The 14,810-nt window shown below is 35.5% G+C and overlaps 1 protein-coding gene and 1 pseudogene across 1 annotated transcript; both read left to right on the forward strand.

Annotated features, from left to right (window-relative positions):
• Positions 1–4,019: 4,019 nt before the first annotated feature.
• LOC122051036 lies at positions 4,020–10,370 on the forward strand (annotated as a pseudogene).
• Positions 10,371–14,030: 3,660 nt separating this feature from the next.
• On the forward strand, positions 14,031–14,528 carry LOC122053462 (bZIP transcription factor 11-like). Its single transcript, XM_042615515.1, has one exon. It carries the CDS (start codon positions 14,031–14,033, stop codon positions 14,526–14,528), a length of 498 nt encoding a protein of 165 aa, XP_042471449.1.
• The last annotated feature ends 282 nt before the right edge of the window (positions 14,529–14,810 follow it).

The raw sequence follows: 14,810 nt of genomic DNA on the forward strand, positions 1-14,810 counted from the left end.
CCACACAGTAGAATGAACAAGATCAAAAAGATTAGGAGAAAAAGATAACTTTTATTAAAAGGTAATGTAAAAAATTTTGCCAGTTTACAACCACTACAATCTGAAATATCATGACTTTTTAAAATTCTTAATACTCCAAACGAAACTAAAAATTGTAAACGAGAGGTTGAAACATGACCTAGATGAGTATGCCACAAATAAAAATCAGAAGAAGAATGACTCAATCGGAAAGATGATAAATCGATACTAGAAGCTACAACATCTGGTACTTGAAGCTTATCTAAGACATAAAGTCCCCTTTGCCTGCGGCCTATCTCAATCACCTTCTACGATAGCGGGTCATGCACATAACAATTGGACGAAGAAAAAGAGATTAAATATCCTGACTCAGACAATTGACTAACAGAAACAAGATTAAGTGTAAGACTAGGAATATAATAGATATCAGGAAGAGACAAGCATGTTGTAACAACAGAACCAACACCTAATAATGACATCGGAGTACTATCAGCCGTCATAATTGATAAAGATAAATTAGAAGATAAGGAGATAAAATATGACAAGTTAGGTAACATATGATGAGAGGCTTCAGAATCTAAGATCCATAAAAAGGAAGATCTACCTGATGTACTAGAGGATGACAAACATATATGATAAGAAGCAGATATGGCAGAGGGCTGTGAAGCAATTAATTGTTGAAACTGCTCAAGCATATGCAGATCTAAAGAGGGGGCAACCACTGCATTACTAGACTGAGATAGTCCATTTGGCAACTGTTGTGGTTGATTACTAGATTTCCATGAAGCATTCTGATATAACAATGGTGGTTGTTGAGGTCGTTGCTGCTGATATTGATGTTGTGGTGGTCGTTTTTGCTGTTGCAGTAGTTTACCTTTGTTCAACAATAATGGACACTGAAACTTTCAATGCCCTTTGTCTTTGCAATAAACATACTCATCACTAAAAACTTTCAAAGTCGACCTACTTTGATTATGCGATATAGACCGCTGTGGTGTTGCAAAAACAAATGGCGTAGATGGTGCAACAATCCTCTTATCAACTTGAGACTCAAAACGAATCTCCTCAGCTAGCAATTCATGTACTACTGAATCAACGGGAGGGAGAGGACTATGATGTAAAATTATTCCACACAATCCTTCAAAGTCATCACAAAGAGCCATCAAGAATTGGACCAGACGTTGTTCTTCTCTACGAGTGACATAAGCTGAGAATGCTCTCAATTTTGAGGATTCTCTGAGTGCTAACTGGTCACATAGTTCTGACATGGTAAAATAAAAATCTTGGATGTCAATATCTTGCTGCTGAAGTGCGCAGATATCTGCTTCCAATTGATATTGTTTGGCAAAGTTAGACTGTGTGTATAATCTTGCCTGATGATCTCAAACCTCTTTGGTTGTCTCGTACTTGGCCAACTGAGCACCAATGGAGTGTGAAACAGAATTATTGATCCACGTAATAATCTTCGCATTATCGGTCTCCCAAACATCCAACAACTTTGCATAATTATCAGCATTGATGTATGTAGGTTGAACTCGCACACCTGAAACATATCCCCGCATAGATTTTCCTCGTAAAAAATTGTTCTTAACATATCCCCAATACAAATAATTTTTTCCATCCAATCAGACATTGATCGATTAAAGCGAATCTTCTGTGCGACCACTCATGATGATAGAACGAATTGTGTTCATGAATAACTGAACACCAAACAAAACCAAGTATTACGAAAACAAAGGAAATCTAATCAAAATTATATGGTTGCACAAAAACAATTTTAATTAAGAAATAAATAGTACAAAGCCTTATATAGTTAATTACAAGAAAAAACTTAAATAATAAATTGAAAATATAAAAGACAAAATTACTCTCAAAACTATAAACAAATAATTCTAATAAATTATATAATCTAACAGTAACCACGTTAAGGAAGAGCTACAACTTGGATTTACAAGGATGTGTAAGAGAAAGGTACTAGGAGTGCAAATAAATTGAATCGAGTCGAATAATATGAAAATATTAATATTTGAATTCGAGCTTGAAAATATATAAAATATTCAAAGTTCAATTCGAAACTCGAAAATACAAATAATTTTAACTCAAACTCGATTCAAAATAAAATTTGAGCTCGAGTTTGATTCAAATTGTTTGAACCTTAATTTGAGTTTATTTGAACTATAATTCGAAATGTATTAAATTCGAATTCAATTTGAATTATTCAAAACTTTAATTTAAATATATATAAGTTAAAATTATGTAACAATAATTAAAGTTCGATTCGAGTTCGACTCAACGAGTGGCTCGTGAATGATCGAATAAAATAATTTAGGTTCAAATTCTGCTCAAAAATATTAGAGTATATTTAAATTAAGCTCGAATTCAATAATTTCAAATATAAATCGAATATTCAAACCAACTGGTTTCATTCGTATGCATCCCTAAAAGGGACCATAAGAGGAAAATAGTCCGGAGCTTTGTTTTTTCTATTAGCCCAGGGGCTATAAATTAATATTTCTGACTCCCATTGAGTCTCGAGATGAGTCCAGTGCATTACAATTTCTGGCTTCACCATTGAGCTCAGGAGTTAAATTTTAAAGACTTCTAATTAAAGATTTAAAATTTAAATATGCATATTAATATTGTTGGAAGGAGTTTAACTTCTTTGTATTTTTAATCCAGCTCCTTATTGCTTTCATCTCGAAGTAGAGGATGTCTCATTAGGGGTGTAATCAAATTGTGTCGAGTCAAATTCTTAAATGTTTGAATTTGATTAATTTATAATCAAGCCGAATTCGAATTTTATTTAACAAATATGTTCATAACCCACGAGTTTATTCGAACTTTTATCGAGCTTAAATAAGCTTAATAAATATAAATTATAAATTTAAATATTTATTAAAAATTAAATTATATATTTAAAGAAAATTATAATATTCTTATTAAAATTTATAAATTTATTTTAATAAATAAATTTAATATATTTATCTATATGTTTCATAAGTAGAATGTAAAATTTATAAATTCAATATCAAAATTATTATTATTTTTATTTAAAAATTGATTCATGAGCTTAACGAACATGTTCACGAGCTAACAAACCTAATATTGTGTAACTGGAGCTTGATTTATTTATCTTAATGAGTCTCATTAAATGAGTTCAAATGAGCTTTTATCAAATCAAGTTTCGAATAATTTATGAGTGAATTGGTTCATTTACACTCCTATGCCTCATCATTAAAATTAAAAAAGTATAGATTATATAAAGGCAAGTGAGATTTAATAGCAAATTTAGTTTTGAATTTGAAAGAGAGAACAAATGAGTCAAATAGTTACTGACTTGTAATTACGAGACACTCATTTTAAGGTCAAGAAACATTTAATTTAATTTAGTTATAATCTATTATTTAATTATCAATTTGAGGAATGAGGATGCCACTATTAGTTCAATTAGTAAGGGTTTTGAAAAATATTATCTAAATTATAAGTTTAAATTTTATATTTATCCAAACATGAGTATTTGATTTTTCTTATAACTTTTTTTTTTAAAAAAAAAGGAGAAAAAAAATAAATTTTAGCCAATAAAAACATGAGGTTTAAAATGATAATCACAGTAAGACACATAATTTACTGTTATGAATTTTACCACAAAGTAGAAAAAATAAATGGTTTTAATGAAATCATTCATTTAATTTAATAAATTAAAAAATTATTTCACAGGATATCATTTGTCCTACATAATGATCCTTTATACAAAATAGATGAGCCACTCAGTAAAATATTTTTACAATGTTAATAATTAATTTTAAGATTTATTGGAGTAATTATCTGTGCAAATATCAAGTGTGGGCAATATAAAATGAAATATCGAACATATTAGAGATGATTAGCTCTATTTTGGTGATTATTAAATTATATAATAAAAGATAAATATATCATTAGTGATTTTTTTTTTACTTAAAAAGAAATCTTTAATATAAAGATAATGGCACATATATATTGGAGGATCAGAAAAGGGCATACGAATATCTAGACTCCGTTTCCATTCGAATCCCTAGAATTATTGTGTGCGTGCTAAATCTGATCGATCTACCTTATCCCGTTTGACCGTCGAGGAGTCGTCCCTTCTCCGGTTGTACTCCCATACATCGGAGAGGAGGAGAGAGGAAAGGAGATCGCGCATGGACCGGCCAAATCAAACCTCCGCGTCGCCCATGGCGCCGCAGTCCCAATCTCCCCTCGAGAATCCCCCTACTCCAGGTGATGCTTCGGCGTCTCTTCTCCCATCGATATACTATGATTCCCGATTGTCGGTCGGTCTCCGATCGTCTCAGATTTCTGTTCAGGTTACTCTGCTAGTTTGCGTTGTCGTAATTTTGTTTGACCGATTGGTTTGGTGGTCAACTCGCGACTGTATTTTATGATTAGGGTTTTGTTCTTGTCTTTGTGGATTGATTTCCGATAGTCTGTGGTTAAAAATGGGAACTTGGAACCTGGGAGTTGATCTATCGTCTCAGCATGTTTCCATGGAGTAGCGGATTTGAAGTTCGCCGGAGTTAGGAGAGGTAGTTCTGTATCACCAAGTTGATTGAAAGGGTATATTTAGTTCAGTTTCCTTTGATAGAGAGCTCTACTAAACTTCAACTCCGTAAAACTTCTTGTCTATGCACTGGTGAAAGAAGATATTTAGTTCAATTGGCTTTTGTAAGCACTGGTTATTACTGGGCTTCACATTCATTCTTTTTTATCGTTAGAAACGGCTAATATGTGTTTTGAACTTTCAATACTAATACCGATACTCTTACCTATGCTCCAACTCTTTCTACATGACTTTGGAAAACTTGATACACATGGAATTCATGACTTTAATCTTATATTATTTCTGCAGGATCTGAAACAAAAATATCAATCAATGGGGGTACGAACGCCAAGATTGATGCTGCCAATGAAACTTCTGAAGCACAAGTATTGAGAGAAGACCAAGTTCAAAATGCTATTAACTTTCTGTCACACCCAAAAGTAAGAAGTTCCCCAGTTGTTCATAGGCGTTCTTTTCTAGAAAAGAAAGGCTTAACCAAGGAGGAAATAGATGAAGCCTTCCGGCGTGTGCCTGTAAGTTTGATAACCTGTTTATGTATAATGAATTGGGGACCCGCAAATTTGTTGTCCTTTTACGTACGCCTCTTCTTTAATGACTTTGATAATACATTATGTTGTTCTTGATGTGAAATGGGATGTTTCATTTCTTACAGGATCCATCATCCAATGCCACAAATGGACAAGTTTACACTACAAACCCTGGTAATTTTTTGCAGTGGTGGCTAGTGCTTCAGATGAAGGATTGTTCATAGCAATGAAAAATAACAAAGCTTCCCTAATACTTTTAGTATTGTCGTTAACTATATACACCAAAAGTTTCAGAATATATGCAATTTAAAATTGAAAGATGCAAATCATATTAAAGTGCTGGATGAGATGCACTAAAACATAATCAGCAGTTATATTTGTATTTGTTAATTTTCTTATGGAAATTGAACTTTTACTAGCCAAGTGACTGCATTGTTGCTTAAATTTGTATGCTTACAATACAACCTTTTTCATTGCAGATTTCAATAAATTAATTCCACCACTTATGTTTACAAATATAATTGTTTCTTGTTTTTACATTTTAGCATACATTTCAATAATACCAAATAGTGCCTGATCCAGAAGATTAGATTCTTTAATATGATTTTTCTTTCTGCTGTAAAGCTTATCAGTAATTTGTAATTAATCTTTACTAATTACCTTGTATGCCAAAGAGCTTTCAAGTATTAAATATACATTAATTATTACAGCTTCACAGCCAAAATCGCTTAACACCTTGCAACCCCAAGATCCAGTACAAACTCCTCAACCAGCAGGTCCTCCCATCACTGTGGCTTCAGCATCTCCAAGCCAACAGCCAAGAAGGTTTCACTTGTCTCATGCACTTGTTGCAGCTGGGGTGGTTGCTGCCTCAGGTTTTGGGAGTGCTGTTCTTGTCAAGGTACTCTTGTTGGCTCATATCTTTATGCCTTTTGAATATAAAATAGAATATAGAATATAGAATTTCTCTGTTTGGTTTCTTTGTTCATTATTTGTTAGAAATTTGCTTCTATACTTTTGATCTTCTTCTGCATAACTCTTTTGTAGAATGTGTTCATTCCTCGGTTGAAAGCATGGATCAAGAAAGTTGTGGCTGAAGAAAAAGAATCTGAGAAGCTAAACTAGCTGAAGAAGCAGCAGAAGCTGCAAAAGCAGCTGCTGCATCTGCTGCTGTTGTTGCTAAAGCAAGTCAAGAATTGCTAAGCTCCAAAAGTGAAGGTGTAGTAGTTTATTCTGTTTTTTAAATATTTTTCAGTTGTTTCTTGTAACCCATTTTGAGTCTTTTCTGCAATTAGAGAGAAAGTACTTTGAGGGTTTCATGGCAGCACTAGATGTTCAAGTTAAGGAAATGAAATCCATGGGTGATGCTATTCGTAGATTGGAAAGCACAAGGGATGACAGATTCTCTGAAGATAAGCCTATATATGAGAATGTCATGCATACAACTGGGAATGGTGAGTTGAAAAAAAAAAAAAATCATCCCTGCAGTCTTGGTTCTGACTGATTTCTCTCAAATGATTCATGTCCAGTAGATGTAAGTTATTGAGGATCTTGAATTTCTTATATGGAATATTTAATTGAATTATCGATTGTTAGTGATTCATCTCACGCATAATACGCAAGTTACTCATGGTATTGAGTTATTGAGGATAGTTGATTTGCACAGAACTAAACTGAACGATCATTCCTTGGTTTTGACACTTTCATACATCATGTCAGAGCTCACCAAGGATCTATTTATTTGCTTAGCAAATAGTTTGTCTGTAAAATATTTTAAGAAAAATTTCAATGAAAAGTAGATTACATTGTGCTATATGGTTGTGATACTGAAAATGTTTCCAGTGCCTCCTTACCATACACTCTCACTGTGACCTTCAACTGCCAAAGGGGACTCACATGGAGGCGGAAACGCCTCATGTGGGAGAGAAGAATGGATGGGCTCACATGGGAAAATGAATTCCCCTCATTTCAAGTGGAAGTCATTTTCCCCAAAGAAGCCAACATTTTCAGTTGACCAATTGAATATTCTCCATTGACCAGAATTTACATTGTATCAAACATTGGAAATCAACGAAGATAATTTCTAAGAAAATATTTTATGTGAAATGATCCCTAATAATATGAATTTCCCATACCCTCAAGTATGTATGTCAATGCATATAGACATTAGATGTCTACACACGTATCTGTGTGGGTGGTTGCTAAGTATTGCCCGTACCATCAATTCTCTATATAAATGTATATACACATTGTTTGTCTAAATATATGGGTGGGTGCTAAGTATATATATATATATATATTTCTCCTTATCTTCAATTCTGTATATAACTGTACATACACAAGTCTGCACACGTATCTGCTTGCACTAGAATCTCAAGACCCCAATATGGAAAGCAATGATGTATCACTAATCTTGTCATTTACTATTCACATTTCATCTTGGCTAACAACTATAACAAGTAAATGATTGATTAAACTGTTTTATTTTGAAATGCATCGAATGCAATCTCAATGACTCTCATTTTGGGATGACCTTCAGGTACAGCTAACAACACATGGAGAACTTCTCAGGTCAAACACTCATATGCAAGTTATTATTATCTTTTTTGAGCAGAAAGTTATCTTTGCCACTCCACTTTTCTCATACGATTTCAAACTCTGTTCACATCAGAGTGTCTATGATCGTATTATCCACAAAAATCTCATCCATCCATTTTTTTTTAAAACCTTTTCAGCGTGTTAAAGTTAACAGCCCACCAATTATCAGCTATGGAGAAGGTTATTTATTATCTATAAATTTGCATAAATTTTTTATTGCAGTTTTTATTGAATATTTTTAAATGCCATTTTCTCTTATACTGTGATCACTGTCAGTGAGGTCTTCACCACCGCCTATGTTAAGGGAATCTTTAACTGCAGCCAACAGGAACTCATACACCGAGGTATGCAGCTTCACTATGATTGCATATTCATGTAGTACCAAACTTCATTGTTTAAGAGTGTCCTTAAGTTAGTTGCTTAAACTTTTGATTTATCTGGGTGCTTTATTAGGTCTTGATTGCAGGTGCTCTGCATAAAATGTTCTTGATTTATTAAAAATCAAATATATAGGTAATAGTTATATAAACCCACTGTCATGCCTCTTCACATTTGTTGTGAATTTTCACTCTTTAAGCATCATGTAGAGGATTCAAGTCTAGATGATGAGATAGTAGGAGACAGAGTTTATTGGCATAAAAGGATTCATATAGCCCCACCTAGTAGGATAAGACTTGGTTGTTGTTGTTGTTGTTATTGAAGCATCATGCAGAGAATTTAATGTTTTTGAAATTTGAAGGACTTTATTATGAACCTAATAATGTTCAATAGAACAACGTTTGTCACTTTAGAAAATTGTGCAAAATCAGTTTTGTTATTTTGATTATAGGTGCTGTGCAACCAAAAACTATCATTCTATTCCCAAACCTAGGTAATCTGAACTTGCATCTTTTAGAAATGCAAGGAAATCTGTCTTCACATTTGCTAAGCTTAAGTTGGCTTAGATTAATGAGAGACAAGTTGGTTCAAGCTTACATTGTAAATCTACAACGCGTTTTACAAAATGGTGTGACAAGGATAAAAGAGCATACTACTATGTTGCCAAATTGTGGGTGAGATTTAGTTTGGTTGCAGTAGGATAAATCCAGAATTTAGGCTTGTTGCAGGTTAAACCACATTCAAAATGTTAGACAGTGGGCTGCTAACCATATTTGATTTTCTAGATTACTTGAAATTGAACAAGTTATAACTTCTATTCAAGTGTAAATCAATTGCCACCTATTACTCGACAAGGAGATCCCATTGCATAAGCAAGCATTGTGTAAATTTGTAAAAGTTCAATTTCAATTAATTGAAGCGTTAAGTTGGTCGATATGAAGGGAATTCTAGTTTTCTATGATCATCGTGTGCCCTTTGGGCTAAACATATTTGATTTGTCATATTTTGTAAATCATGTGTGTTGCTTGGTCATAGATAAGTCAGTGCGGCATAGATAGATGTTCCTATACATCATGAAATGAGACAATATTTTAAGATGCTATGAAAGGGTTGAAAAGAATTCAGAGTTAGATGAGTTGGATTACTGGAATTGAGGATGCTAGAGGTAGAAGAATGACAAAGAAAACTCTAGTAAAAGAATAAAAAATGGTTTAAGGGATTTGTATGTTATTAGTGCTATGGCCTTGCATCAAGTTCAGCGGAGTAAGATTCCAAACACCAATCCTGAATATTGTGAACTAACACAGCTTAATGGCATTCATCAACTAGGATTGGCTGTGAAAATGTGAGCATCTTTTTCTCTCATTTATCAATGTTTGCAATCTTCATTTAATGACAGTTTGCTTTTAGAAATCATATTGCTTCAAGATTATGTTGTGTTTCAAATATTTCACGTTTTGAGCTTTATCATCGAGTTGGACCTGTGTAATTTTCCTTGCTGCATTTTCGATCTTTACGCTAATTGAAGTATGTTAACAGCCATGGGAGGTTGCTCGTTCAGCTCAGCAGAGACCTAGCTATTCCCTGCAGCACGAAACGAGTGAAGAACGCTTGGGTTCGAGAATAGACGATGGTTATGGACCTCCACCTGACAGGAATGTGAATGGCTATGATACCTCAGAGCCGTGGTGGTCAAAGAAGAATGTGAGAATCACTGAAATGGAAACCGAAGAGCAGCAAAAGCAGCTGCATTATGGTGTTGAATCAAACGAAAGACCAAAGCCGCGGGGATGGGTTCCGCCTCAACCACCAGCCATTGTGATGCCAGGAGCTGCAGATGCCATTCGCCGCCCAAAACCACTTCCTCCAAAGCAGCCTACCGGAGATGCGCAGTCGGTTGCAAGTTCAGATGACGGGAAGGAAGGAGAGACGAGAGTTCCAGACTCTGTCACTGAGGCAGACTTAAATAATACCATTCCTGCTGGTTCCTCCAGTCAGAGTGGAATACAAGAAGAAAGCGCAACTGCTCTTGAAGTTATCTGAGAGATCAGTGAACTCCGGCCATTATAGCGCTTCGTATCCTCGTTCCATATCCATCAGCTACTACTGCTCTTGAGGATACACCTGACAATACATTAAAAATAAGAAACAAAGTTCTATGAAAGTTATAGATCTATCCCTTTAAGTCCCCAGTGTGACTGGAATTGTTTATTTAATGTGCTTAATAAACATAGAGTACAGTTTCATATTTACTGCTCGTGTTTGTCTTGATAATTGCTGGAATGATGTAGTGGCACTGTTTTTTTTTAGGCGAGTCACTATGTCCTCGTTTCTTCGTAATTAGACGACAAAGTATTTTTGAACAAAGTCAAGTTTGTGTTTTTTTTTTTCTGGAGAAGATTGATTTTTTTAGTTATTTTAAATTTTAGAGAATGCATTAAATTATTTAATAAAATTTAAGATTTTGAAAAAACAAAAAGGGACCTCAACCGCCGCTGAGCGTTGACCGTTTAGAGGAGATTCATCCGACAGCTGCTGCGCCCATGCATGCAAGAATTGCGGCGGCGCTCGAGGCTTCAGCAGGCTGGCGGGCTGCGATCGTGGAAGGAGGCGACAAGTAGGGCGGCGTTGAGTTTGGCGGTGAGCAGCGCCGTGGCCATGCATGAAAAAATTGCGCCGTGCTGATGGCGTCGTAGAGGCAGTGGTCGATCGCCGTGCAGAGTATCACGCCGCCGCAGCTCAAGTGCGTCACCTGATGCACAATTCAGATGTAAAACAGAATCTTTGCAGAAATGTTATCAATGGCATCGCCACTGACAAATTCAGAGCACGAAATCCGAGTCAACCCTGTGCCGACGTGAACCAGGAGCAGTGGGGCATCGATAAAGGTATGCTCTTTATCTGTTGGCTAATACAGGAGCTTCCTCCAGCACCGGTTGGGCCGGGTGGAGCCCCGTAGGAATTCGTCGGCGGTGAGGCCGGAGTGGGTTTTCATTTCCCAAGCGACTATAACCAAGTTGAAATTTTTATAATTGAAAATAATAAAATTAAACAAAGCTTTTTGGCTGTATAAAAAAAAATAAAAACTAAACCCAGTTATTCATGGGGTGATTGACTTGCCCCATAAAATTTCCCTATCATCAGACTTCTTGATTATATATATATATATATATATATAGTTCTCAGTGCTCCCGTTAGTCCGGTTTTTTTATTATATAAAAAAAATGATAAATGTAGTTAGTTTCATTGATTATCCCTGGGATAATCATCCCGACACCATGGAAGATTCCCAACCAAGGTAAATCAGGAAGTGTAAATGGTGATTAGTCCAGAAACTCAATATCCTTTGGTTGTACTTCCCATTTAGAGAAAAAATTCTTATAAATATACTATAGTTGGGGATCGAATCACGGGTGTCTAGGTGACAATTTGGATGTCCTACCGTGACATCATAGCCCCGGGAACGGCTTCTTGATTATATAAAAAAATGATTAACAAAGTTGGGTAACGTCGAGCTTGGGGTGATCGACGCGACCTGAAAAAAGTTTCCCACGGGCCACCAGGGTAAATCAAGAAGCGCTCGCAGCGGGCAGCCCAATAGCCCAACATCCTTTAATTGCGTGCCTCATTTGGAGGAAAAATTCCTACAAATTCACCATAACTGGGGCTCGAACCGTGGATACCTAGGTGACAACCTGAATACCCTACCACTGCACCATAGCCTTGGCTTCATTATATATAATACTATATTAAAGGGTAAATTGTCCTAAATTCCCTACATACAAACTCAACTTTGTGCTAGTCACTACGTAAAAAAGTTTTATTCTCACTCTCTGCATGTAAATTTTTCTTTGCTTCAACTCCCTTCCAATTCTCTAATGCACACTGATTTACCTAATTATCCTTATTTTTTTAAGTAAAAAAAGTCTAAAATAAGATATAATTCCTCTAAATTTAGCACATTTAAATAAAATATAGTATATTTTCTATCAAATCGATTATTATTTTTTTCGCCTAATCAATCAATTGATATACTTAATTTTAGTTAAATGATTTTGAATTTAGGTAAAAATAATGGTATAATTTTTTCTAAATTCAACATCATTTAACTAGAATCAAATATATCAATCGATTGATCAAACGGAAAAAGAGTCGTATTCAATTTGATAGAAAATATACTAAATTTTAATTTAAATATGCTGTATTTAGAAAGAATTATATTTCATTTTGGACTTTTTTTAAAAAAAAAGAGTAATTAGGTAAATCGGTATGTATTAAAATGTTGGGAGAGAGTTGAAGTAATGAAAAATTTAGATGAAGGGAGTGGAAATAAATTTGTTCTTGACTTAGGGACTGAACACAAAATTGAATTTGCTATTAGGAAAAATGATTAGAATACATAGAGTTTTCTTTTTTTTTTAAAAAAAAAAAACTACTGTCAAGGCTTCGTTTGATTGATTGATTTTGGATATATATCATCTTCCTAAAATTTTTATCAGTGTGAATTTATAATTAATTATCTCTAAATAAATTATAATGTATTGAATTAAGAAACCAAAAGAAATGGTTAAATATACAATGAAGAATATAAATTTCTTTAGATCTATATGAATTTAGAAGAATTGATCAGAGCCACTAATGAAGTTTAATTACCTTCAAATGAAAACAAACAAAATTACAATAAATAAATAAATAAATAACAACCTCAACAAAATGGGATAAAAAAACTTAAACGGACGGATTGGTGAATAATACTAGGCCATGAATAAAATTATGCTTTTTATTACTAAGTTTCTAGCTCAAAAAATAACAATAAAACAACATTTTACATTTCTTAGAAAACTAAAAGATGGAAGACAAAACAAAAGGGCATTAGGGCCCAAGGATGCACTCCCATCATCATGCTCTTCACGTGCCTTCACCTACATCCTTATTCCCACAACAAAAACCTAAAACTTATTAAATAAGAAAAAAAATGTTGAATTAGAAATTTATAAATGAGAAACATCTATGGCACACACTGAACAAGATTATTTATGAAGTTCTCACAATATTATTCTACATATTTTCTTTAAATAAAAATATATGAAAGGAATTGGCAATACAAATGCAACAGAGATGGAAGCTTTCTTCTCTATCTCTGTTCACCAGCTGAAATTGGATTCTTGTGAAAGACCTCATTTCTTATTCACGTGTTCATCACCTTCCCCCCAACAACCTTCTCAGTAGATTCCAAATTAAACAGCTTCTCTCTCTCTCTCTCTACCTTTCTTGTTGCACTTTTCGTATCTCCTATCTCCGTATTATACCCTGTCCATCACATGCTCGCTCGGATGCTATGATTTAGCTCCCTCGTGATGACTTTGGGTCGGGTACGACAGAGGCGCTGGGACGAGCGTTTCACCTTTTTTACCACAATTGTTGCACTTTTCAGACTATTTTCTCAATCCTGTAACATCTCAAACATTGTTTATATAAATCGCAGCTAATTTTATTCCATCTTCTTCCCCTATTTTTTCTGTCTGAAACTGTGCTCTGGTCCTCCAATTCTCGCTCTTCTGAACTTTTGGCCTGGATTTCCGATCACCATCACCAGTATCAAAATCCAATTTTTCTGTGAAATGTAGCGTCAAAATCCGATCTTTCGACTTCTTCACTCTGGCATTCGCGATAGGATCGCCCCTCTTGATGTTTCTCGTCCATGTCATCTGTCTTCCTGAATGAGATCCTTCTCTCGGGGTTCATGAACTTGGTTCAATCCTTCTCCGTCGTCTTTCTCTATTGGTTTTACGTTTTCTCATGAACTCCATTTGACATCGAGTGCAACATTTCCATCTTTATTTTACATTTATGAGAAAGATTTGATCTTTGCATTGCACTTAGAAGAAAGTTTCGAGCTTTGAAGCAATTCCATGTTGACGGCGCCGCCGGAGGCAGCGTCGGAGGAAGAGATTGTGAGGCAGAGACGGCAGAAGAGAATGGAGTCGAACCGGGAGTCGGCGCGGCGGTCGCGGATGCGGAAGCAGATGCAGCTGGAGAAGCTGACGACGGAGGTGAGCTGGCTGCGGCGAGACAAGAGGCAGCTTGTGGCCGTCCTCTGCGTCGCCGTGCAGCACTGCGCGGCGATGGAGGCCGACAACGCCGTCCTCCGGGCGCAAGTCGCGGAGCTGGCAGAGGCGCTGGAGGCGTTGGAGCAGATCCTGCTCAACGTGTCGGGAACCGCTTGCACCGGCATCAGCGTCGTCGACTGCTCCATTCCTCTTCCCGGTTGCTTCGGGAACTACTACAACGGTGCGTTCGTCACGACGGCGAATCACCAGCTAGCAGCGACCGAGGAAGAGGCGGCGGCGGCGGCGCGCATGGTTATGCCCTCTCCTGACATGCTTAATTACTACTTGAAGCCACAATGAAGACGACTAATCGACATTTATAAGAAGCTTATTTGTGGTGCAATTTACTGCTTAATTAGTTTTGTTGGAAATGTGTTGTGGATTATGCATGATTAGTGTCAGCAAAGTGTAATCTCTGTTCTAAGTGCAATCTCGTAGTGTTTTTAATAAGAAAAAAAAATCAAACGAAAAGCAAAACTTAATTTTTTGTTGTTGTGATCTCTCAAATTCTTCTCGCAAAAAAGCAATCTGCAAGCAAAAGGCCATCTGTTTCCGAAACTTTTCAGATTAGTGAAAGGCACG

Source organism: Zingiber officinale, chromosome 3A (genome assembly GCF_018446385.1).
Source record: "Zingiber officinale cultivar Zhangliang chromosome 3A, Zo_v1.1, whole genome shotgun sequence".
Taxonomy (NCBI): domain Eukaryota; kingdom Viridiplantae; phylum Streptophyta; class Magnoliopsida; order Zingiberales; family Zingiberaceae; genus Zingiber; species Zingiber officinale.

What these genes read in the sequence shown, in the direction of transcription:
- LOC122053462 (XM_042615515.1), top strand. Translation starts at nt 14,031, where the DNA reads ATGTTGACGGCGCCGCCGGAGGCAGCGTCGGAGGAAGAGATTGTGAGG.